The sequence below is a fragment of the Aphelocoma coerulescens genome, chromosome 13 (genome assembly GCF_041296385.1).
Source record: "Aphelocoma coerulescens isolate FSJ_1873_10779 chromosome 13, UR_Acoe_1.0, whole genome shotgun sequence".
Lineage (NCBI taxonomy): Eukaryota > Metazoa > Chordata > Aves > Passeriformes > Corvidae > Aphelocoma > Aphelocoma coerulescens.
The window spans coordinates 528158-554430 of record NC_091027.1 but is presented as its reverse complement, the minus strand read 5'-3'; the positions used below and the strand labels follow the sequence as shown (position 1 = coordinate 554430).

Here is a 26273-nt window from a genome sequence, read left to right as displayed (position 1 = left end):
CTTGAGGCCAGGAGTGAAAAGAAGTCCCATCTTGAGGCAGTACCCCGGAAAGAATAAACAGTAGAAAGTTTCCAGGGTACCTGTTTCTTTTCAAGAGAAGCCAAAGCATCAGAGGAAAATAATTTTATTAAACCCCTGTTTAAAAGAGCAGGGGCAACTCCCATGAGGTTGGGGTGGCTTTTTTTTTTTAATAGAACAAATTCTCCCCTTTGTTTAATACAGATGCTTCAAAGTCCCTCCATGAACCTTCTCACTGCCAGGTACACACCCGTTCAATGAACCAGGTAAACAATTGTGTCCCCAATGTCCCTTGTCAGGCCATTCTCAGTGACACAGACGTGCCTCTGGGCCAGGTCGATGTGGAAGATGGCTTGCTCCAGGATAGGAGTTTTCCCTGCTTCCTCTTTGCCAAGGACTGGAACACGGCGGGGCCCAAGCACGGGATCATCAAACCTCATCAGCTTCACTTTAGAGAGATCTGCACAGAGACAGCAGCTGGTGAGGCCACAGCAGCTGTACACAGGCCACAGCATCAACAGAGTTAACCACAGCAATGCTGAACCCTTGGAACTGCCACATCTGCTCCAAGGAAACACATTCTCATGGGAGTAACTGTCATGTTAAGGTTTGCACCAATACAACACTGTCCTTCAGTGGTTACACAGTGAGTTACCAACAGAAACGGGGATAAAGCACACAGAAACACCAGCTCCTAATACCACATTCTAAGCACTGAATTTGCTTTATCTGGCTCAGGACAGGTCTGAGTAACTGAACAGTTATTCTTCATTTTCTGAGGAATGAACTGCAGAGACTGGAAGGAAGAGGAAGGCGAGAGTTGATTTCAATACATTCCTTATTAAAAAGCAGACTAGTAAGATTGCTAAGCAGACCAAGGAGCCTGGGACCTTCAGCTACGCCTTCCTGCAAGTACAGCCTTCCAGCCCTGTGCCCAAGAGCACACTGACACCTTCTGGGAAGACAGGGAAGAGTCCCTGTTCCATCTCACTTGTTTTCAGCCATTCCCAAACCTCCACCTCCCAGGAGCTGGCAGTAACTCACATCACTGCATACACAGGGCATGTCCCACGTCCTCTGTCACACCCCTGTGTGCCCCCCTCAGCAGGTGGCACAGCTGGACACTGGACTAGTGGTTACCTTTAATCCCTCTGTCCATCTTCATCAGGCGCCTGATCACAGTCTCCCTGTTGTCCCCTTGCCTGATGTCCATCTTTGTGGAGAAGTGGCCATTGGAGGGCTGAGGGTTGACCAGAAACACGGACACGCCAGGCTGTGAGAAACAATACAGACCTTAAAGGAGAACCTGTGCTTGGCATCCGTCAGGGGAAACAGGAAACTAAATCAAATAAACGTCTGCTGTCAATAAATCTTCTGGAGGGATAAAATCCCATTAGAACCTGCCTGGCCATAATGCTGGATGCCAGCACTGCCCCAAGCCTAAAATGCAGCCCAGAGTGTAACAAGGGTTTAGGACATATTTAGGGAGATCAGTTACATTTTTACTTTTAAAAGAATTAGAAATATTCATACATGATGAACATTCATGTCTGATCAAAGTTTTTAAATTTACTTTTGTCTGGGTTTTTTTTAAAGTTTCAAATTAAGTTTTATGACTTCCAATATCTGAATTTCTGATTTTACCTCAGTTCTGAATATAGAAAATGGTTTTCCAGGACAGCAGTCTTCTTTGATTTTATCTTCTGCTTCAGAAGCAAACTTCACTTCAATGTGATCCAGCTGTCAAAGAGAAAAAATGGGGGAGGAGGGAATAAGCAGGAGTGTAATGGCTTTAGAGGGAACAGCAGAGGTTACAGCCCCATCAAACAGCTGTTCATGTAGGAAAGGGGAAAGCAAACCTGCACTGACATAAGGCAACAAAAGCACACCTGAACCCACAAAATTTTGTTTGGAAGGGACCTCTAAGGGTCATCTATTCCCTGTGTGAAGTGCACAAGACCCCACTAGGCAGCCTCCGAGGACAGGGATCCCCAGAGCCCCCCAGCCTCTCTGGCTGTTCCAAGCAGTGTATCCCTGTTCCAAGGATACACTGGAACGTGTCAATGGGCTTTGAAGATTTACAGACAGTTTAAAATAAAAGCTGCTGCTCACTCTTGGCTTTGCTCTGATATGGGACAAGCCCAATGAAGTCACTCTTGTTTCATACTGTACAGGTTACATCCAGCTCTGCAATATATATAGTTTCTAATTCTTAAAAAACAACTGCTTTTCTTTTTTTGACTTTTGGTGTTGGGGTTTTTTGTTTGTTTTAGATTTTTTAATACCATGTGCCTAAGCTGTCCCCTGATTACCATGCTGCCTATTAAACTAAATTCTGCTCATCATATGAAGCAGCATAACTGCTACCAGACTGGATGCCTTTTACACAGCACAGCATGAAAAGCCCTGCCCAGAGTCTGCTCCTTGCAGAGGGAAGACAGCCTGCTGCAGTCAACACGCCAGTGTAGGTGCCCAGAGACTGACTGTTCTTGCTAGTAATGCCTTGAAGCAGCTCCTTCTCATTTCTTCAGCTGGAAACGTAAGATACAGACCAGTTCAGAGAAAAATGTCTCTTCAGAAGTGTCAGTGGACATCACTGTCACAGATACATCCAGTACTGCAGTGAAAACCAGCCCTGTTTTCTGGGACCATGTTTGTAGTGCATACCCACCCCTGTATCTCATGCCAACACTGAACAGATTTATATGCATCTATTTGACAAATGGAAACAAAGTTGATAAAAAACTGTTACTTGAGCAATGCACACCTAGAAGTTAATGAGCCTTAGGGAAGGCTGCTGCTCCAGCTATCCCAATAAATGCCAAGTAACAGGTGCCAAGTCTGTACCAACCTCCAGGGAATTTGTCAAGTAGACAATGTTCTCCATGAGCACTGCACGCTCATCAAACTCCAGTTCAAGATCAAGAACACGAGAACCACTTTTCTCCAAGTTTTCCTGTGCGGGGGGGGGGGGGGGGGGGGGAGGGGGAGAAAGTATTAAAATCCTCTAAAGGCTGCAAGTAAAATGATGCTTAAAAATGGCAAACTATCCACATTAGTCATGAAAAGAATAGGCTTGTAAATCCGAGAGCTCTCTGCTGGCACAACATTAACATCAGAGCAATAATTTTCTTGTAACAGGGCTTCTTCTACAGGGAGTTGGTGACACTGATGGGAGGAGTAAGAGCAATTAGAACACAGTTTTAATATAGAATAGAAAAGGTGTTTGACATTCACAGTTATTTAAATCCCTACTTAATGTGCAGGTTGAGAATTCACAAAATCAGTCAGCATTTCAGTGGTATTTCACAGCAGGAAACTCAGGCTGATGACCCAGTTTAAAATAAAGGACAAGCCCACAACACCTGGACATGCTCACAGCGAGTTCTCTGCAGGGAAATAACCACTTTGTATGTTAACATAAAAGTAACTTAATTAGTCCAGAAAGCCAGCAGCAACAGTCACAAGAGACAGTATTAAAGGCAGTATAAAAACCACACGATTTTTTTTTTTTTTTTAAACTAAAACAGAATTTCCTCTTTGGAATTTAATCTGTCCCTGCCTGGCTCACACACTGAGCCAGCTGTCTCCTTTGAAGTTCTGCTTTGTCAGCCTCAGCATGGTTGTGGTTTCCTGGTTTCCTCGTCAGTTTAATGTGAAAGATTCCCTTTTAACATGGAACTGCTTCCCTTTGTAAATCACAGAGTTTCTCCTACATTTCAGCCCTCTGATGAGTGGGAAGCACAAGCAGAAATGCTCCTTGTACCCTGGAACTGATGAATAATTGGTTTAAAGAAAGACACTGATCAGGGGAGTCTGAGCTCAGGTGTTTCCATGTCTCTACGGGAAATTGGTTACTGCTCTTTGGAAGCGAAAGGATGGATTTGAGGTGAGCCTCAGCTCCCTCCACACATGCCCCAGGATCACTCACTGCTGCCAGACCAAAGACACCAAAACACAGCAGTGTTTCAGCCCCAACTCTAAGGACTGAGAGCTTGTCTGACCTTTCCCAGCTGGGATCAGTGGATCTAACACATCCCTCCTGTTCTTACAAACTTAGACAGGAAGCTCCAGAACTGCTCTGTGCTCTCTGCTCCTCTGAAGGCTTCCAAGCTTCCATGAAAAGGAACAATCAGAACAACCCCACAGAGACAGCAAAGAGCCCCTCCACTTAGAAAACACGACAAAGCTTACAAATAGAAGACACTAATACATGTATTTCAAAAATCAAGCTAAAGCTTAAGGAGAAAAAGTAATTTTTTTTTACACTCACTAAGATTTTTTCCATTACTAATCCCTCTCAACTTCTACAGATCATGAAAAGTCATCAAAAAGGTTTTAAATTGCACACTGTGACACCTCCACTCCCAAATTAAAAAAGAATGTATTAATTCTTTGCTTCTTAGCTCTCCCTAGTTGCTGTATTGAATTTTCATCTGCAACAGTAAGCACAAAAAAGTTTCTTTAAAGAAATGGAAACCAAGATTTGAATAGGCTTGCACGACTCAGGGAAAACAATGGACTATCAGAATATTCATAAACATAAGAATTACAGACAAAATTTGTAATTCCATTCAAGGCTCAGAACAGTCTGTTTTTTCCTCCCTTAAACATACTGCAATCAATTAACTCTGGCCTTACTTTTAACTTCCAATTTATTGGTCTCCAAAGCAACACTTCACTCATTTCAGCATGAAAAACTGGAGAAGTCAAATAGGATACATTTCAAATATAGAGGAATCCAGGTGTGTTTGAAGTACAGATTATATCACCCACAAAACACAGAAAGCACCAAGCCTCAACCAGATCCAGAACGCAGCTGGGCTAATTCACACAGAGACATTTTTATTATGTATTTCTTCTAGAGATGTTGAAGCTGTTTATAAACAAACCCATAAAGATGCCAAATGAGCAAAGGGCAAGGGGGACACACTGCATTCACAAAAGCCTTTCCTGTACCAGAACTGTCCCTCTGACACCTACCTTAACCATGGCAACAAAAGGCATCACCTTCTTCATATACTTCTTCAGCTCTGGCAAGGTGTTCAGCTCACTGGCAATTACTTTATTATCTGGCAGTTGACCTCCACTGGCCTAAACAGGGATGAACAATCATTAAAGGGAACAGCTATCACGAAAAATCTTGCCTTTCAATATCATATACCTTTCTTGCTTTCCCATAAATACCAGAAAGGTTTGTCAGCATCATTGATTCCACAGACAGTTTTCTCATTCTTTTGAAGCCCAAACAGCATTTAACACTGATACAGAAAAAAGCCTATACAATGCCCAAAGGTGAATACCCCCAAGAACAAATTCCACATGAGGACTATTGGTTTATCTCATTGCCACAAGCTGGAATAGTCAGGACTCCCTGATCTATCAGCTACAGCGCTGGTGTGTTCAAGCTGAGGACGGTTCATCAGGATCCCAAAAGCCACTCTCAGCAGTTCCCCGTGCCAGAAGCACAGATCCTTCTGCTTTCTTAACATATTTCTTCTCATGACTGATTTATTCCATTTCAAGCTATTTCTTGTAACTGAGTGGTATACACTTACTCAAGGACTAGAACAAAGCTTCTCAGCCCACTTGCAGAGTAAGGCAGCAGTACTCTGTCAGTCAACCTTGTTTCCTCAAAAATATACTTGGAAAGAAGAATATTTAAAAGCTAACCACTCACAAATGAAAGAAACAACAGAGCACAGGCATGCTTTTACTCAGATTGTCAAAATCAATGAAATGCAACTGTCAAATCAATGACAGTCCTTGGGACATTTTCATTAGGCATAAAAACTTACTGGATAGTTGTAAAAGCATAAAGAAAATTAATATATTGAAATAATTTGGTAACAAGTTACAGCTTATAAACTTTCTACAGATGGAAAATGAGCCACAAAAAGCAGGCAAGCAGCTGCAGGGCAGAGGAAGGGACGAGCACCTGGAAGTGCTTGCGCAGGATGGACAGGGTGGTGTGCTGCCAGGGTGGGTAGTTCTTCGCCACATAGATGGTACAGTGAGAAGGCTTCTGGGAAGACTCTTTAGCACTTTTCTGAGGAAATAAAAACAATTAGGAAGGAGTCCCTGGGCAATACAGAATTATCACACATGCACACAAACAGACGACCTTCACCTTTCCTTTCACAGGCGCCATGTAGCTCTTGAGGCGGAGCCGGAGGTCATGAGCTGCTTCCATCAGGTACTGGGAGGAGCGAATCAACACCTCATCCATGGGCCCTGCTGCCGGCCACGAGGCCCTCATGATGGAGTCCGGCTTTGGGCAGAGGAAGACACGAATGCACTGAGGTGAACACACATTAGCTGGTGGGTTTTCCAACCCTTATAGCTTGATTGGAAAATGGAGTTCAGCCAGTTTGGACCTCAGTGAGCACGCACCCATAACTAGGGTGTAAAGGAGTGGGCACACAGCCAACAAGCACTTCTTTGCAAGTGTGTTCAGGACTGTACAGTCACAGCTAACATATGGCTATGGAATGCCATCTACAAGCACAGGGCTTAAAAAAATCAAAACTAAGCTTTACACAGAAGGGTAAGACTATTGCATTGTTTCACTTAATTTTAGATCACCTCTTTGCAAGCAGACAACGATAGTGACTGGTAGTAATGTTGCACATATCATCACAGCAACAGGCCAGCTCCCTGCAGTCACTATCCCAGGGACAATGAGCCAGTATGACTCCTTGGATTCTGACACATTTCTTCTACTTGTACATGAATAATATTTGTAAGCCTGACTTGGGTGTTACTGAAATCCATAAAAGCTCAGCTCTGAATCAATGACAGAACTGAAACATCAGTACCTTCCCCAGCAGGGACCAGATGTGCTCACACAGGTGGGGGCAGATGGGTGCCAGCAGCAGAGTCTGCACCTCAATGAACTGGAACACCAGCTCCCTGTGCATGCCCTCGATCGCCAGCTCCCGGTACTTGTCTTTTGCTGCCTGGAACAACAACACAGCCATCAGCACTCAGCTGCCAGGGAGCAACACCCAGAGTCAAACACACACACCTGTGGGCTCTAACACGCCTGCAGAACGTGAGCAGCTTGTAATAATCCATTACTGAGCTCTGAGAACTGCAGTTTCCTGAAGCACCCACATGTGACTCTGCCAGCTGGCCGTTGGATTTTTGCATTTATGTGGTACTTAAAAAAACTGTTTGTTGGCACAAACATAAAACACAAAAACATCCACGGCTGTGTATCAGGTGCTGTCATCCCAAGTAACTTACATACAGATATTAATAAGGACTAAGAAAAAGGCAATGAATATGATCTATCATTACACATAATTCAGCCTATTTAACCCTACTCCTCAGTATCTCAAAGCAGCCACATGAAGAAGCATCTGTAATTCATTAAATAGATCAGCATGGCTCTGCAGACACTCTGGAGACATGGTTTATGGAGGATATCAAAAAGCACTAGGCTTCCAAACAATTTCGTTGATGTATTAGCTTGTTTTCTTATGAAGAGTCCTTTATCACAAAAGATGTAAAGAAAGGCAACGCTCTTTTTAATAGTGTCTTTGTCTTTTTTTAAGCAGCTTCTTGCTCATATTAGATATCAGAACTATTTGCAGAATTTCATTTGTTTTCCTCGGGACCTTTGTAAACTGACACAGACAGACCTCTACAATTCCACATTTATTCCCTTGAAGTACTCTTGTTTCTTGACACAATTCTGATTCCAATTCAGCTGTATAATTAAGGATCAGAGACAGAAAGATCAAAAGAAATCCACAAAGTAACAAATACCAGCTGTCACTTTCTTACAGCTCCTACCTGAAACTCAAAGAAACCAGTTTTCAGAGCTTCCTTAAACATCATCTTCTCATAATTTTGGTCTGTCTTCATTATCCCTGCATTCATCTCACTGGGGAGGGAAGGGAAGTGACAGCATCAATACTGCATAGTGTGCCCCATGTAACGGCAACACTGTGTAAAACTCACCAGTGCAGCCAAACCGCATAACCTATGCTGGAATGTGCACTGTTTTATGGAATTCATTACTTGTAGAAAAAAATAACTACAGGATTCCTTCTTGCAAGGAAAAACATGGCCCAAACCGTATTATTAACCTTTGTACCATACCTGGCAAAGACTCTGTCATTGAAGGTGCTGGCTGGGCCGCTCCTCAGGCTGTCTCTGTTTGCAATCATCTCCTTCACCCACTCCACCCACGTGTAGAGACGAAGAATACCAGCATCTGCCATGGCTTCCACAAAGTTGGCATCTTCAACAGTGTCTCCAGCATCAGCCAAGGCCAAACGCATGCCTGAAGGAAATGGGATCAGCTGCCAAGGCTGGATGCCATGAGCTGGCTGATACCCATAGAGTGCTGTGCCTCCTGCACCCTGACAGCTCACTTCAGTTGGAGTTAGCAAATGCAAAGCCAGGTAACAAACTGCCTGGCCAGCCAGAGATGCCTCAAAGGAAGCACTTCCCCCAGGAGAGGAACACTGCCCTCCTTGGGAAGGGACCAGACAGACAGCAGAACCAGGAGACGAGCACAGTCATTGCCCAAAACACAGGAGCATGGAAGAAGGAGCACGGCATGCATGGATACGCGGGGCACAAACACGTACACACCCCATGCACACCAGCAGCGTGTCCTGTGTTCTGATCTCTTCAGTGAGCACAGAAAAAATCAAACAGGCTCCTGGAGGGCTCAGCCCCAGAAGCAGCTCCTGGCTGAACAAGGTGTGCTAACACACATCCCAATCTTCCAAGCGGAGTTCAGCTTTTCAACAAGAACAGGTGGTAAGTGGCAGATTTATTGCCATTCAATACTCCAATAAACTCCTTTGAGAGCAAAACACTCATTTTAGTCATTTTGGCATAATTGACAATCAGATGCAGGTCAGAACGCACTCACCATCTGCAGAAAACTTGTCAACAGCTTGAGTGAGGGTAAGGAAGTTGCCTGTCGATTTAGACATCTGAAAGAAAGATAAGAGTGTTTGTTTTCTCACACATCCCTTGTGTTGGTGGATAAGCAAGACAGACCCAGCAAGGGTTTGGGCAAACCATTTTCTCATGAATCACAGCAAAAAGCACTTTGGTAAATCTGAATGAGGTCTTACAGCAAAAGCAGACTCAACTCTGCATGCACTCAGCACCAAAATACAAACCCAGAAATTCCCTTAATTAAACTTAAATACTACTTCAAAACTGGCAGTTTCAGCTCACCCCGTATTGATTTTTCAAGAAGAACTCCAGTAGGGTTTGTTTCGGGGTTTTTTTGATTCATATCAGACAGTCTCCAAGGCCTAATTCCTGGGTTCAGGCACTTTTAATTCAATTCAGTGTCAGAACTTGCACATATTAGCAAGTAATTGGCACAAACGTTTTCCTCTCGCTGCATCTACTCCAATGCTCTAAAAAGCTAAACTTTGGTTAAATAAATAAACATTCTATATTACCCTAAAACCTAACAGAAATGCACTGAACTCTTCACTAAATTGGTGAGACCACACAAAAGCTGACTTAACAGAAAGTGCTACACAGAATCACAGGCAAGGCAGGTCTTTATCTCTAACAAATGAAAACTGGAGGGCACTAATGAAGAAATGTCACTATTTCCACTACTTAAATCCCAAGAAGTTTCTAGTCTGGCTAGGAAATGCCTATTTTGACAACACAAAAGCCATGTCACACAAAACCTCACCGTACCTTTTCGGAATTGAGAAGCAGATGTCCATTGGCTCTCACAGCTACTGGCCATTTTTCTCTGTTTGAAGACAAGATACAAAGCTTTTGGCCAAGTAAATACATTTTCTCTTTTTAAAAAAAGGAACAAACACTTTATGTTCCAGTTTGAGATGAACACCTTAAGTGGAATCTTCAAAAAAAATACTTAAAGGTTGTCTTACATATATTAAGGAGTGTCTCTGAAGATGGAAAGAGCTACAGTGTAAAGGCTAAGGATTATCACTGCTGAAATGCAAGGCAGGGAGCAGTGCACCTGCAATTACAGTTCATTTACTTCACCTTCCTCTATTCAGATGTTTTTAATGTAAAGGCCAGTGATTGGCACTGCCCAAGAGCACACAATAATGCTGGGTCCACATCTCTACCCACGAAGGAAGGGGGTATTAAATTGCCCACGATCATCTTTACTATACAGCAGAAACCCACTTTTCCTATATACAGTTTTATACAACCCCTAAACCAAAGTTCAAGGGAATGCAAACTGTATCTTCACCCTAAAAGCATCATGCGATGGGCAAAGAGCCTCAACCAGTCCTGCACAGTCCATAGGAGCATATATGGCTCTTAACCATCCTTGAGAAGGAATTAAGAAGACTCTGTAATAAAGTCACATAAATGCCAGGAATACAACTCAACATTGGGAAATCCATAGGAGGAGATATTGCAGAAAAACCAGGGGAAATAACGGTAAAAACCACTTCCATTTCAATAACTTCTATTATGGACAACTGTATCAAAGCTGCAATATGAAAGAATACATTTTCAACACAACTCTAAATGTGGTACAGTCCAAAGGCCATTAGCAAACGTGACAGAACTGCAAATTCTCCAGCTTTACCTCCTGCACATCTGCATCCCATCCCAACTTACCTTTGTTCTGACCACATGGCCACATGATTGTAGAGGTAGTATGACAGGTGATTTGGAACAAGGTCTTTGCCAGAAACTCTGAGATCCACAGGATACCAAAATTCAAACTCCTCCTTCAGTTTATCCAACTTTTCTTTTGGAATCTCAGTTTTGGGGAATGGAGCTGTCTTGAAGAAGATGTAATCCCAAACCTCTTTGCTCATTTGATATGCCCTGCACAGAATCAGTCCCACATTGCCAAGTCAGTAAAAGCTCCTCACACTCCACAGCATTCTCTACAAGGCAGCTTAAACCTGCTGATCCATTCTTACAGCACAGTCCACGTGATCAGCAAACATGGACAGAGTGCCCAGGGCCTTTGCCTGAGCTCAGATGAGTGAATCCAACATCAGAAACAAATTCAGAACTGCTCAAGCCATGCCCTGCTTAAACTGCCCTTTGAGCTTTCCCAATAAAGCATGAAGACTCCCATAAAGAAAAAGCAATTAATAATTAAAGCGTAATCTTGAATGTCCTGGAAACCCAATCATTTCTTTTCCAAGTGTCACCACCCAACCCTCAGCACCACCTGTGACCTTAAGTGAACGCTGAGAGCCCCTCACTGCTACGTCGCATGGAGCCATTCGTTCTGGGTTCCCAGAAATCAAAGAGCAGGAGGACAGGAGAGAACTGCTGTACAGTCCAAGGTTGCCTTCTACACGGAAAATATTTGTAGTCTTTTCCCACTTCAAATGGAATGAACATTTAAAATTAACATTCACTGCAAGACACATCTTACCAACTACCAGAGGTAGGATCCACAATTTTGAAGGAAAATACTGATGAGATGCAACTGAGACCCACACCTCTGCGGCCACTGGGCTGCATTAACACACATCCTTCTTGTTTCTACAGAGATTTTTACTCCTGGCTCTCAGAACTTCAGCAGACTGCACCGGATACTGCCTGCGTGCACTCCAAATGAAATACTTTCAAGCTAAAGTTTGCTCTGTGTTAGCGCCTGCTAAGGGGCTTCGGCCTGTGCCGTGCAGAGAGGAAAAACATTCTGGACCCCAAGTACTTCCAGTACACATTAGAAAACCACCTCAGATAATGAGGGTCAGGTTTGCTGGTTTGGTTCTGGCAGTTCTTGTTCTATGCTTTAAATTCCTGTGCTGTGACTGAGCTTGTGTTTGGTGCCAAATTCACTGTAACTGAAGGTGACTGACAGGATGGGCCATAAACCCCCTTTTTCTTCACACCACAGAGCAAGTATCAGTAAAAAGCATTTTCCAAGGCTGCCAGATGTTACCTACTCACATAGCACTCTAATTGTACATGCTTAATTACACTGAATCTGTAATTCAGGGCCCAGGATGCTCACTTCAAAGCTTGTTTCCAGACATGACTAGCTCATGTGTAGCTTCTCTGTAATTAGAGAGGTTTGAGCCCAAATGACTGCCTTGCCCAGTCTCTCAGAGCTATTTCTGTCTGTAAGAATCTGAATCTTTACTTTGGAAATGGTTTTCAGATTAGTTAAAAGCATCAGGTAAGAAAAGTTTCCATTACAATATGTGAACTACTCCAGAAATTAGTTCATAAACCACACAGAGCAGATGATTCAAGGCACAATCTGAAGTGTTTTTTCAACTCCAGACTGAGCTGTACTTATCTCTCTGATCCCTATCACCACAGTTCAAAAGCCACTCCAACCCAGAGGTCACATGCCTCCTCCCTCTTGCTCTGAAGACTTCCACAGACAAGTTGCGGGTAAAAGATGGTTCTGAGCTTCCAGGAGAGTGACAGTGACAAAAACCAAGAGCTAAATCCTGTTTCCTCTGTACACTGGAGCCTACATTTCGTTATGGTGCACAGCAGTCTCAGCAAGCAGACACCTCAGCAGCCACTGAAACCAATCACCCAACAACCTTGCCATTTCAAGGCAAGCCAAACAAGTACTGAAAAAGGTGATTTACTCTCCACACAGTTCTTTCAGAAATGCTTTCAGAGGCATTTCTCCACTCTCTCTCTCACTGCCTATCACATTGTTCTCCCTTCCCTTATTTCCCCACTGCAGGCGTGTTCTAACTCAGCTCATGGCAGGTCAAGTTTAATAATAATGCTTTTTACACACAAAAGAAAGACTCAGCCTCCTTGGCAAGTCTTTCTGCAGAGCAATTCAGGAGATAAGCACACCCAATTAATCAAGAGAACTTAATGGCTTACTCTCCTTACCTGATGCCCAGAGGAGATTCTCCTTGGCCCCTCAGGTTCCCTCCCTGCAGCAGGTGAGCCACGGTGTAATAGGCCATGTAGATAGTGGAGTCAGAGAGAGACTCTATCAGCCACTGCTCATCCCAAGGTAAGCGGCTCCCTGGCCAGGGGGAAGGCGGCTGTCAGGTACCATAGCACCACCCCTACCCACACGCACGATTCCCAGGCACACATCAGAAGTTTATGATTTTCAGTGGAGCATATAAACATACATATATACATCAGTAGTCATGCTTAGGCTTTTAAAAATATTTGTTTTAAAAATTAAATTATGCACTTGAAAATTTTACTCAAGCACAAACAGTTGCTGATTTTGAATCCGTATCCTGACACAGCTCAGCTCAAGAACATCTGCTATGGGTTACAGTGCACTTCTAGCAGCTGTCCCATGTCAGGCTACACAAGATGAAGGCTAGTCAGAATTCGAGGAGAAAACCCAAGAAGTGATATTAGTTCCCTCTTCTGAGGTCCCTTCCAAATCAATGGCCCAGGTAAAAAGCTACCGAGATACTGCACAGACTACCCGTAGTAATGCAAGTATTACCAGCCCCATGCATTTCCAACAAAGCACGCCTTCTCTGGGATGGTGGGCCACGATACAAGTTGGACAATGTCATTCCCACACTTCCCTGTACCACTGGGGATGTTACATAGCACTTAAGCCTTCCAAATGAAACAAGGAGTACCATCCTTACAAAGCACCAACTGAGAAAGGAGTGTTTTACCTAAGCCATACGTCCTGGAGCATGCGTGCTCTTGCAGCCAACCTAAGGTAGCTTCAAAATTTCTCCTAGTCTCTTCACAGAACCTATAAGAAAGAAGCTCTTACTGCTTTCAGTCCTCTCAGACCCCACCACCAGCAGCAAAGTTACTCTCCTTTACAGCCACATTCATAACTCACGTCTCCAGATGTTTCAAGCACTCTGACGCCTGTTTCTTCCAGCTCACTTCACCATAATCTAAGTACCTACAGTCAGGAAAGGTTTATTGCAATAAAGCAGTCGAGAAGTAGGGTACAATTGGAGCAACTTTGTAACTACAGTTTTATTTCACTTACCACTGGTCACAAAGGGCCACAACACACTCATCAGCAGATCTCGATATAACTTGTTTCTCAGGCTCCATATAAATCATGGCTTCGCCCTAAGAGTTGAAAGGGCAACGAAAGCTGAGATTTAAGTACTTAGCAAAGTTTAGAAAACCCTGACAACTTACTAAAAAGCATCCCCTCCATTCTAATCTGGTTTACAGCATTTACTGCATGGCTCTCAGCACTGCCCAGGCTCTCTGCCTCAGTATTCCTCCACATAAAATGACATAAGGCTTGACTGTGTGCTTCTCTGAGGTACCAGCTCACAGCACTTTGTACAGAATGCATGAGGAAAAGGAGCACGTAAGCACAAAATATTTCCCACTGGTTATGCCCCACTGATTGAAACAGCTCCAAAACCCTAGGGGACAGAGGGAGGGGGAAAGGCAAAGGAAAATGGGATGTTGAGCTTCAAATCTACTTGCACACACCATGCGTGCTGATGCAGGGTAACGGGTTACATTATGATCTGGACATAACTATGCCACAACAACAAGGGAATAATGACTAAATGCCTGAAGCCTCTCCTACTCCCAATCCTCATTAGGGAGTTTCATCAGAGGGATGCCACAATCACTGTTCATTTACTGCTCTCCCTTCTCTGAAGGATGAGCCCAGCAATGGGGCGTTTGCACATCACACATCCCCTTCACTGGCTTGAAAGAGACTTGACAGTCCAGGTCCTACACTTCCAGTATCCTCCCAGCTACATTAAAGAATAAATTGGCCCACCAGAACATGTCCTAGGGCAGGTGATAGAATAAGGCAGGGAATAAGAGAACTCTAATTAAGCTACTCAGCCCACTCAGCCCAAGAACACCAGGTCCCTCTCTCTGCAGTGTTCTGTGCTCTGCAGCAACCCAAGGCAATCTGAGGGCTGCAGAGCCACACCAGGGGTTTCTCTGGTGACTCAGTCCTGTGAAAAGGACAAAATGGACAATGCAGAAGCAGCGGTGTGCACACTGTCACATACCTTATCCAACATCAGCTTCTGAATACGTTTCTTGACATCTTGAACTTTTTGTCCTTTGAATTCATCCACCAACATCACCTGTAAAAGATGGGTCACAGGAATTTTTTTTTTTCCAAAATTTAGCAAGAAATAGGTGCCATAGGTGTTCAAATCAATATAAGGAAGTAGCAGGTGCTGCCATCTTTGACATGCAAAAAGTAAGAGTACAGGTGTTGGTTTTTTTCATTAATTGTAATAATCTTTACCCAAAAAGAGTTTGTACATATGTCAGCATCCACATAGATGACAGAGTGCAAAGAGTCAGAAATAAAAACTGTCGCTTGCTTACAAAATATCAGCTGAGAAATACACATAGTGAGCTACTGAGGTAAAGACAGGAGAAAAAAACAAAACAATAACAAAAAAACCAACCCACGCACCAAACAAACAAAACAAAACCCAACCCAAAAAAAACAAAACAAAAAAGCCTCCAAACACCACCACCTTGCTCATTTCAAATCAGTTTCCCTATCTATACTTGCAACAAAATGGATCAGCTCCCCAGAAGGTGATCACTTGTTCAGAAATCAGGTTATAATGTTCAGAGAACACAGGAATGTATGAGAGGAAACTTTCTCCAATTCTACGTCATTCCCCCAACTGCAGAAGCTTACTGCAGGAAGAGTCTAAATGAAAAGTGCTTTGGGAAAAAAGGACACTGTCCCTCTTTCTTGAGGTTGGTTTTTTTTTTTTATTCTTCATCTGCCTTTTTTTTCCTCCTAATTAAACTCACCAAGAAACCACTTACCAAAATCTTTTACTACTTACTCCCTCATAGAATCCTTTCAGGTACACTCTCTCCTTGGCCTCTGCAAGCTTCTCTCTGTCATTCTGGCTCTGGATTTTGAGCTCGTCACAGACAAATGGAGCACAAAGGCTGCCATAGCCTGGGATTTCAATGATGGGCACCTGAGAATCAACAAAGGGCTGTCAACCCCCTCCTGCACCGCACTGCTCGCTCTGTACACCCACAGCATCTAGCACAAGTTACACAGGGCTTACAACATATGGGTGCAATTCCACTCATCAGCCAGAAGTTCCCAGCAGTCCCCAGGGTGACTCTGAGCTGCCCAGGTGTATCCCGTGCCATGACACCACACCGAGCTGTCCCAACACGGGAGCTGGCGTGTGGAACCAATGGTACTGCAGGATACTGGGATGGCTTTACCTGTAACCTGCATTTTCTAATGGAAACTGCCTCAGCCACGAGGCTGCGCTAGCAGGGAGGGACTTCAGCTTTTTGCACAGAACAGATACACTCCTAATCTCGCCATTAGGGCACTAAGTTTTAATCAACCAACAGGTTATCAGTATAATGATGCATTCCATTTTCCAAAACAATAATTCCCATAAAAATTGATACTTTCCTTTCTCTCTGAAGTACAGCATAGAATAACAAATCCTGGTTGCAACCATTAACAGACCAAATGTTGTAACTACAGGAAAACGTGAAAATTTTACTCAAGTTTTTCAGCTCTTTCAGCTGAAGAGGACTTTAAATAGAAAGTCTGGAAGAGGTAGGCACAGCTCCTGGTTTGTTTCTCATCAGTGAACACAACATCCTATGTGCTATAGATGGACACATCTGGGTGCACTCACCGGCTCGAATGGCAGGACCATTTCATCTCTGATGCCATACTTCACCCTCAAAGCCTTGAAAGTTGGAAGGAAAAAAAGCAATAGATAGAAATCTCTTAGATTTAAAGGTTCCTGTTCATTCATAGTGTCTTTTTTGTACATAATGTTTTATTATAAATCAGACAAAGCCACTTCCCTGCCTTCTCACCATTTCTGACACCTCAATCCCCATCTCAGTTCCAGATGATTCTTTCCCATAATGGTCTACATTTTTTAAAAGGGGAAAAACTGATATTGCTCTACCCTGAAATGAATGGACAAAAATTCAGTAGCCAGGGACAGCTGTTCAGAAGCTGATGTACTCTTGCAATTAGTAACAACCACCTTCAGTCTCATTTGAAATTTATAGAGAATCTTAATCTCATTTCTGGAAGTCATTTCCACATCAGGAACTCACTTCTGCTTCACTGGTGCTCTTCTCTACCTTAACATGCAGCACAAGTTACATGATTCTCATCTAAAACTCAGACCCGAAGTCTGAAAAAAGCCAAACACCTGTCCTAGCCCAGTTGGTTTAAATTTAATTTATTTTTAACTACTTTGATTTCAAGTTAGAGATGGCAAAACGCCAATTAAAGTGAGTTTCATTTTACCCACTGGATATTTACTTTTGACCATCTTCACTATGGAAAGGAAACAGAAACAATTCAGTTAACAGACTGACCTGCTTCTTTTTCAAGTCTCTCAGGGCTGCAAAGTCATCTGGAGAGTCAGAGGGAACACTTGTCACCACTCCAGTTCCTTGGCAAAGGAAAAGATAGAGATGAAAGGATTAGTCCCCACATACTGAATGCCAGTGCCCATCCAACAGGCTCTGCTGCAGTTACCTTTATCTTCCTTGATGGTGAGCATGGGCAGGGCATATGTGACCTTGTAGGTGGTGAGCGGTGCCGAAAGTGCAGCACCAAGAATCTCCTGAGCAGGACAAAGGAACAGCATTACAGAAAATCAGGGGGGTTCAGCCTAGTAGAGCAAGCTGATACTCTTCAAATTTTCTGTAAATTTTCCTTACACATTATAAACAAATTAAATACATTTTATATACAGATGGACAAGGAGAAAGTACATATGAAACCATGTGGTACTATTTGACACTGTATACAGATTATTGATTGGTAGAGAAGCCAAAAACCAAATTCAAAGAAACTTAAACTAGTAGTATGTAGGATTGGGGAAACATGGGAAGCAGAAGGACAGTTTGCTTTCAAGTATCTGAAGCACAACAGCATTGAGGCAGGAATGACTTAGGAAGCCAGTGTCAAAAGCAACATTAAACAAAGAAAGGAAAGCATATTGTCAAGATATTCGCACACTGACAGGAGGCAGTCTAGATGTGGCAGCTGTCTTCTACCTCACTAATTTGCTTGAATTCACATCGTGTCTACCAACAAAGGAAAAAAACCCTGTATTTTCTACTTCAAAGCAAGATCAAGAAAGATGGTGACAAGTTGTAGTGAATGGAAATCAAGGGATGCAAAGAGCTAAAGATGCCTTGGTATCAGGATGAATAAACACCACTGAGGACACTGGCACAAAGCACACAAGTTAAGGACAGCAAATCCCAAAACCACTAACATTCAACTACTCAGTTAAGACAGCTTAATTCACATTGATGTACTGGAAATGTCAGTACCAACAAAAGCCTGTTCCACATAAAGCTTTCTGGCTATTACTTTTTCTTCTCCCTTTCCATTCACTCTTCCCAGCAAGTTGAAAAGCATTACTTAGCACTATCCCTTCACCAAATCACACTGAGACAATAGGAATGCATCTGTCCCCAGGTAAGTGCACCAGGTTATTCCCCCAGCAGCAGCTGTGTCTTGGCTGCCAAGGAAGCTGCCTGCTGCTCGCGTTTTTAGTCACCAAAATTTTAGTCACTCCAAAATTTCTGTAATAGCTCCTGTATTTTCTTTACAATTTGAATTCCACCATCACCTTTCTAAGCATAAGCTCCAGAGGACCAGCTAAGCCTGACCAGCACACTGCAGGATGCTCACCTCTCCCATCAGCTCCTTGACCACAGGCACAACCCCGTTGTCCTTGGTGAAGCCCTGGTAGGACATGTTTCGGGCAGCACGCTGGGTGCAGATGAAAATGTCCCCATTGCCAGTCTCAAAGCCGATGTACTTCATGTCCGGGCGCAGCCAGCAGTTGGTCTGGCCAAACATGGTCTCTGGCCTGAGTGTGGCAGCCACCAGGAAGATGTTTTTTCCTCTCAAGCCACTGAGGGGGAAAAATACTGGATAAGTTACCAAAATAAAATCATTCCAGATCACACAGATCAGGCTTTTAAACTAACACTGACTTTCAAGTAACGTTTCCTGAGACAAAAATGGGTCATTAATTCTTTCTGGGTTTTCCATTTTCTTTCCATTTTTGGGGGTTTTTTGTTTGTTTGTTTGTTTTAATTCCAACTTGAGTTCCATGCAGACACAGTGAATAGAGCAGCTCAAGATTCTGACCAGGTCTTTGAAGTGATGGAAATAACCAGGTGAAATTAAATTCTGCATCAGGCAAAACAGACTGTTTAATTCAATGGTCGGCCAGGAAACAGAGCCTACCTGCCACTAAAAAGTCAAGACCTACCTCAATTTTGCAGGGTAAGGATCCAACACCTTCATTTTTATCAGTGTGTATTCTTGAGGCCCAACACCCTACAATTCCCACAAACAATGCAACAATCAATAAATGAAATTTACTTGAGCAGGAAAGAAAATAAATCCTATTCTGCAGGAACCTAATCCAAACACTATTTAAGGTAATCATGCTTTCCTCAGAGCAAATCCTATTTCCATTCATATGAAAGGCTGTTCACTGAAATGCAGACTGCAGAGAGGTTATACTGTATTCCTACAGCAAAAAACTTAGTTGTCACAGACACTGTCTCAGCAACATCTAAGTTAACAACAACTTATCTATTTCGTTTCAACAGGTAACAACACAATGGAGTGATGCTGCTGGTACAGACTGCCAAACAATCACAGAAACCAGCTATGATGGAAAATACTATCCATAGTTCCAGACAAATCTGCTCAAGAGAGGAGTTCATTCAATTTTCACATGCACTGACAACTGAGAGCCAGTGACTCTGCACATACAAACTATGTTTTGCTTCAAGATAAATAACTGAATGTAAAGTAAATTGTAAGATCATAAGCAACGCATGAAAGTGTCAAGTAAAAATGTTACCTCTCCTGTTTGCCTGTCATGATCCATGCAAGGCTGTCCATCTTTAGGAGAATAAATTGTGTATCTAGAAAAAGGTGTATTTTCATTTAGCAGTGAATAAAATAATGCATAGAGCAAGAAGAAAAAAAATATAGCTCTCTGGGAAGAAAAGACCCCTTCATGGTATTTTTAAATTTCGTGTGGATCTGTTTCCATCAGTGCCAATGCTCAGAGCTTTCAGAATTGGCCCTTTGTTCCTTTGAGTTGGTACCCATGGAAAAACTAAACCCGGAAGACAAATCTCACACACTTTGTTGGCACAACTACACTTCACTGCGTCAGGCAGAGCGCCAGCAATGAAAGATTCTGGTTTCATCTGAGTTAAAAGCACACTCTAGAGAAGTATCACAGGGCTCTGTCTTTGGTACAGCTGAGCTTACCACACCCCCAAAAACTCAGAGCTGAGTGGCAGCTTACCGTTTGCCAAACTTAATCTTATTTCTTTCCTTTAGTGTAAGGAATTGCCATCGTACAAAGGAATCATAATAGGGATTGACATTTGTTGTAATGAAGGAACGCCTCCAGTCCACCTGAAAATGGGCAAGAGGCCCCAGTAAGTAAGCACAATCAAGAAATTAAAAGAATCTCATAATACCATAATTATTATTTTAAAAATAAGAAGAGCTTTCTCTCCAAAAGGACAATGCAAGTACGTATCCCACAAAGGGTGTAAGCTTAAACACACATCTGTGCCTGCTCTCTCAGAGCAGAGATGTCAAAGACTCGAGTCCCCCCACTGAGTGAGAACTTTAGAGGTTTTGTAGTAGTTTTAACCAACCATTCAAGCCGAATTTCAGCACTGCCTTGTTTCATCATCTTTATCGCTCTTCATTTTCAAAAATCTGTTGTCAGCAGGACAAGTACTTATAGGAAGAATAATGATGCAATGTTAAATAGAACTACTGTCAATACTGACTACAGACAAGTTATCTCACATGGGAAGCATAGGTCATAATGCCTTTATTGGACTCATTTCCAGTTGTGACCACTGCACATATAAGCTCATATAAGAAAGCACTTAATTATCACCCAAGACCATTAAAAGGTTAAATTACTAATTCCACAAATATCAGAAACATTTCTGGAACTATGCGGGTATTACACAGAAAATCTCAAGGAGAAGCAGCACATTCACCAACACAGTAACAATACAGGTATGGCTGCCTGTGGAACTGAGGTTAGAATCTCCCAGAGTCACCTTCAATCCCATGCTCTTCAGATCCTGGACAGCAAGGGGAGGGAAATAATCCAGCCAATGCTCAGCTTCAGAAAAACTGACTACTTCTTCATCAGACAGACCCAAAGACTTCATGATCCCCCACTGGTATTTGGAAGAGCCAGTCTTGGCAGCAGCCTTGCTCTGAAAGAACAATTTGGATTAGGAAGAAGCCCACAGTCTTGTGCTCACAAGAGCATTTGCCTCTGTTAATGTCATGGTTTCTGATTCCGGATACACAAGTTAACACAAATATTCTCACATCCTCTCTCTAACAGTGAGGATAAATGATTCGTTTCCATTCTACCCCTTGTATTCACAGAGTTTCCATTCTACCATACCTTGTATTCACTGTACATTCCCTAACCCTCCTCTTCCCAGCTGTTCCATGCCAATGTCCAACACACCTGCAGAGGCTCTGCCACAACAACCCAGCAAGGAACGGCCTGTTCTCGGGGCCCTGCTCAAACCCACAGGTGTTTGCACCACAGAAAGGTGGATAGGCCTGCACTACACTTGTACCAAAAACCTTTGCACACAGGAAGGCTTGGCTTAAACTTTACCTTTTTGCCTTTTGCTTTGTCTTTGATGATAATTTCTTCCTCTTTTTTACCAGAATTTTCTTCCTCTTCCTCCTCCTCATCAGGAAATTCCGGTGGGCAACCATACAATTCCATTTCTCTTTTCAGCTTATCTGCACAAGCCTGAACAGAGTTATTGGGAGTATGTCAGCCAAGGTACTGGCTGCAATCACAGCCAAGGAGTGGGTTTTACCGGTAACATTTTGCATTCCACGCTTTAAGTGCTTTAAACTTTTTCTGGACCTTGCATTAACATCTAGGAGACCCTGCCACTTCCAGAACACCTTCCAGGGCAGGAAGAGGATTACTGTGAGGATTTTCTTACAAAGGAAAACATACAACACAACAAACAAAGTTTTCCAGCACTTTATCTTCTAGAAAGCAGTGGTATAATTCAAGCACAACATATGTTTATTACAAATTCAGGTTCCAAATCACACTGTCTTGGTGAATTTTTAAATTAACTAAGGTGGAGTTGGGGACAGACAGTAAGCAAGGCTCCAAGCAGCCTTTGGGATAAAAACCCCACCAGAAACAACCCCCAGCAACTGCAAAACTCTCACCTTGATGGGCATCCCCGTGCAGTGCAGCCCAAAGGGAAACAAGCAGCTCCTCCCCTTCAGCCTCTGGTACCCCACTGCGAACTACAGACAGGGAAAATGGAACAGCTGAAACAGGAATGGCACCAGGCTGAGCCAGCAGCTGCTCAAACACTGGTGTGATTCCTTCTCTAACGCGCAGCTACCGACAGACAGGTGAGCACAGGCACACAGCTGGGGAGGAACTCACGGCAGGAAGGTGAAACCAGAGCTGGTTGCCAGGCCTGCCCCTGTGGCTGCACAGGCACGGGCATGCCCAGCTTCCAGGCTGGCTCTGACCAGAGACCAACGGGTGCAAAAAGAGCCAGGCTGTGGAATCCTACCCACTAGTACCCAACACCTGCTCCCACACAGGTCACAAAGCACAGCTAGCACAAACAAAAGGGACTCTTGTGAAGTTTGAGCCATTTAGCAGCATCTCCTAAAAATCTAATTTCAAAGAATGAACATGGGAAACACCTGCAGCCCCATCTCATCAAATTAAAAAAGACATGAATGGCATTTCCCTTCAGCCAGCAATATTCCTATGGGATACGGGAAAATATGGGAAAAAAGAAAAGTTTAATAAGTCATTACTAAAGCTATAAAGGAATTGACATAGCATCCTGTTAGCTCAAAACTGAACTACAAAATCAGCATTTGTTCTAGAGTGTTATTTAAAGATATCAGCAAAGAAGAATTTTTACCTCACATTTAGATAAGGAAAATGTGTGTCCCAGGTGCAGGCGGCCATTCATGTAGGGGTAAGGAAAGGTAACAAAGTACTTTCCTTTGCTGAGAAGAAAGTCAAAGAATTAAAGCACATAATTAGCTTTTTAAGAGACCATCAGACAATACACGAGCAAAGCAGGTAACTGGTATGTTCAGCTATTATCAGCCCACAGTGACATTAAAATATTTTCCTTACCAGTAACGTGAGTCTTTGATTTTAAAGAGCTGATACATTAACAGGCTTTACCATCTTAGAAAAATAAACATGAAAGAAAAAACCCACAGAGGACTGACATCACACAGAAATGTTGAAATAGATATAGCATGTTCCCAAAGGTAACAAATTCTAATCCTGCTTCTGTAATTAATTACAGCATAGGCTTAAAGTCATTTATTTAATCTCCCACTGTGTGAGTTCAGATTTTAAGGGCACACTGCAAGCAACTGCTCCATTCACAGGGATATATTGTTGCAGGGTGTTTCAAAGATGTATTATGTTGTTGGAACCTGAGCTCTCAAAGCAGCTAAGAAAATATTTACATTTAGGACACCGTGAATTTCTACCTCTACCTTTGCACTCTACTTCATGCCTTGTCTCTTCCCTTCACACACTCCCTCAATCCATTAACATGCAGGAATAAAAGCCAAGTCATTTCTTTGCTTGCAAAATCTACAATTTAAGAACCTGCCACCTGCTACACCACTTCAGTTATTATCTTGGTTTAGTCTGACTTTCCCACACACCAGACATTAACCTCATACTGCCGAGGTCACTGCTTTTCCAGTCAGAGACCTTCCCACAGGATTAATGCTGTTCCCTCAGGCAGCCTCTCCACACCTGCAATGAGCATGGATCCCACTGATCCCAAAGGAACTTGCTTCCAAGCATGCTATACATTCCCAGAGGATGAACAAGTTTCTCAGGATTACTCTGGGGCAGAAATAAAACCAAGAGTCATATGGCCTTCCCCAATAGCACAGAGCACCCTGCACCTGTGACAGGCTCTTCTCCCTGCAGCTCTGCTCCCTCCCCTCTCGGGCTGGAGCCAGTGCTGGCCAAGGTGGCTCATCCCCTGCCCCCACAGCCAGAACTCCCTGGGACCTCCCCCAGGAAAGCCCCCCGGGCCAGGGCTGGCAGAGCCCTCAGCCAGGACAGCTGCCCAGCCCTGCAGCAGTGCTCCTGTGTCACCTGGGAGCACAGAGCCCAAAGCCCAGCCACACCTGCCCGCTCCTTTAGAGCCAACTTCAGACAGCTGAGAGCAATCATGCAACCAACCAGACGGGAGGAAATGTAACCCAGGAGATAAACACCTTCTACAACCGACAGATAGCAACTCAGGAACATTGTACCACCAGAGCAGAAAGCCATTATCAAAGCAAAACGTTAACCAAACCCAGCCAGACAGAATGCAGAGTGCTCTAGGAAACACCACAACCAACCAGGTGGTGGGACAAACCTGTGCAATACGGCTCACATGAGAAAAGAAACCACAGCCCCTCATCTGAGGAACAGTAATGGTCACACACACCTGGCCTTCCTCCATTCCTACAAAAGTACAAGAGGCTGGTCTACGGCAGGAGCCGGGATTTTGTGTAACACTGTTTTGCTCTGTGAAGCAGAGCAGGACACGCCCTCCCTCAAAGTAAAATCCCCGGCGTGGTGAGGGCTCAGGCATCACACTGAGGAACTTCCTCCATGTCAAAGAGTACAAGTCACCAAAGAGAGCCTGGTTTTAAAGCCACAGAGAGTACTGACACTGCAAAAGAGTTTAAAATCTTCTCTCCATCCCGCTGGAACTCAGCTACACACGTACTCAGCGGCTTTATGCCATCAGCTACAGAAACGTGAGCAGGTGCCTCCAGCTGAGCCATGAACACTGCTCATTACAAAGGGGCCATTTTTCCCCCCAGCAGATTTTGAATGAAAAGACATTTCAAGCAGTAAAAAAACAAATATAACAATACCTCCTCTGGTCCCTCCTGTCTGCAGCATTGATCTCAAACACTCGATCATGGTCCCACTTCTGCTGGATCTCTCTTTCAATCTTCTTCAAGAAATCCACTTTCGCTGTTCCTTTACGCTCCTGGTCAACAGAGAAAGGAAGAGAAGCCTGGCTGAACAGGTTAAGAAATAACAGAACTGTGACCTATCACAGACCACTCCTGAACTCCTTTGGGTATGAGCAAGCACTGCTGCAGAACACGGCAGCAACACCTCACAGCAGAGCAGCAGTGATGACTGTAAACCTGTATCCTGAGATCCAGCCTTCTGAAACTGGATCTAAGATCTGTAAGGAAAGGGTTAACAACGTTTTCCAAGGCAAAGGACTCTACAGTAGCTAAGACAGACACACACTGACCATCTTGCCAATAAAGAACAAACTCAGAGAGATCTGAATTGGGGAGGTAGAAGAGGATATGAATCATAAGTGAAAACACCCAGAGAATTCTGGTTTAATTCCAGACTCCCCATAAACCCATGCAATGCCTCTTCCTCGTGACACACATAAAGTGGGAACAGCACTCCCTATGCCAGGAAGAGGGTCTGCTAATAACTCTAATTGTAGTTCACGGAGTTCTTCAGGTAAAGCATTCCAAGCGATTTTAATTAAATCGGTGCTCAGTAGCTCTTCCCCTCATTCTTTTATCACATAACATATGGCGAGTATTAAAGGATCTTATTCTTTCACCATATAACACACAAGAATTGCTAAAGGACATGCGCATTACAGATTCTGCACTCATAAAAGTTGAGGATTTAGCTTCTTTCCATCAAAACACTAATTTTCCACTTTTCCATCAAGACACTCCTAAAACGTTTACACCTGGGGCCGCAGCCGCCGGACAGAAACCCCGCGCACGCCCCTATGGTATCCTTTTCCCGAAGGCCGCGGCGCCGAAGAGTGACCCTGAGTAGACGGTGAGGAAGCCCAGGGAACGCCAAGAGCTCCCGACGGACGCTAAAGCCAAAGCTCCCGGCGCTGCTCTCTCACTCACCGCCATATTGCCGCGCCTGCCGGGGTCCGCGCGGGCCGTACCAACAGCGGGAGGGGCCGGGGAGCCGAGGCCGCACCAAGGCGGCGGGCGGGGGGAGACCGGGCCGTTTTTAGCGTGAAGGGAGGGGAGAGAAGGAGGACGAGAGGGAGAGCGAATGGAGAGATCACTGCGACCGCTTGTTCCGGCTGGGGAGGGGGAAATGAGCGCGGGGTGCCTGTCCCAGGTGTGAGCCCGCCGGGCCGCTCTCCCTTTAAGAGCACCCCCCAAGATGTCGCCGCGGGTTCATGTGCTCGCTCTACCGAACCTGCTGGTTCCCCCTGACCCTCGGCTC

At 43.9% G+C, this 26273-nt stretch overlaps 1 protein-coding gene across 6 annotated transcripts; it reads right to left on the bottom strand.

Annotated features, from left to right (window-relative positions):
* Window positions 1-109: 109 nt before the first annotated feature.
* LARS1 (leucyl-tRNA synthetase 1) lies at window positions 110-26190 on the bottom strand. Of its 6 annotated transcripts, none has more exons than XM_069028981.1 (32): window positions 25943-26190; window positions 24911-25029; window positions 22921-23008; window positions 22199-22279; window positions 21618-21758; window positions 21037-21198; window positions 20256-20368; window positions 19800-19863; window positions 19197-19264; window positions 18608-18833; window positions 17438-17525; window positions 17275-17351; window positions 16572-16625; window positions 15741-15881; window positions 14934-15011; window positions 13928-14013; window positions 13772-13837; window positions 13596-13678; window positions 12832-12970; window positions 10618-10830; window positions 9709-9766; window positions 8912-8975; window positions 8128-8311; window positions 7819-7909; window positions 6837-6977; window positions 6149-6289; window positions 5957-6067; window positions 5002-5112; window positions 2870-2974; window positions 1663-1758; window positions 1159-1291; window positions 110-478 (listed from the first exon to the last, which is right to left on the bottom strand). In XM_069028981.1, exons 1-32 carry the CDS (start codon window positions 25946-25948, stop codon window positions 273-275), a joined length of 3534 nt encoding a protein of 1177 aa, XP_068885082.1. In that variant the 5' UTR covers window positions 25949-26190; the 3' UTR covers window positions 110-272. The 6 variants fall into 6 exon arrangements, with proteins under 6 accessions (XP_068885082.1, XP_068885084.1, XP_068885085.1 ...); XM_069028983.1 differs by lacking the exons at window positions 24911-25029; window positions 25943-26190 and adding exons at window positions 23142-23195; window positions 23939-24002; XM_069028984.1 differs by lacking the exons at window positions 24911-25029; window positions 25943-26190 and adding exons at window positions 23142-23195; window positions 23784-23927.
* Window positions 26191-26273: the final 83 nt, after the last annotated feature.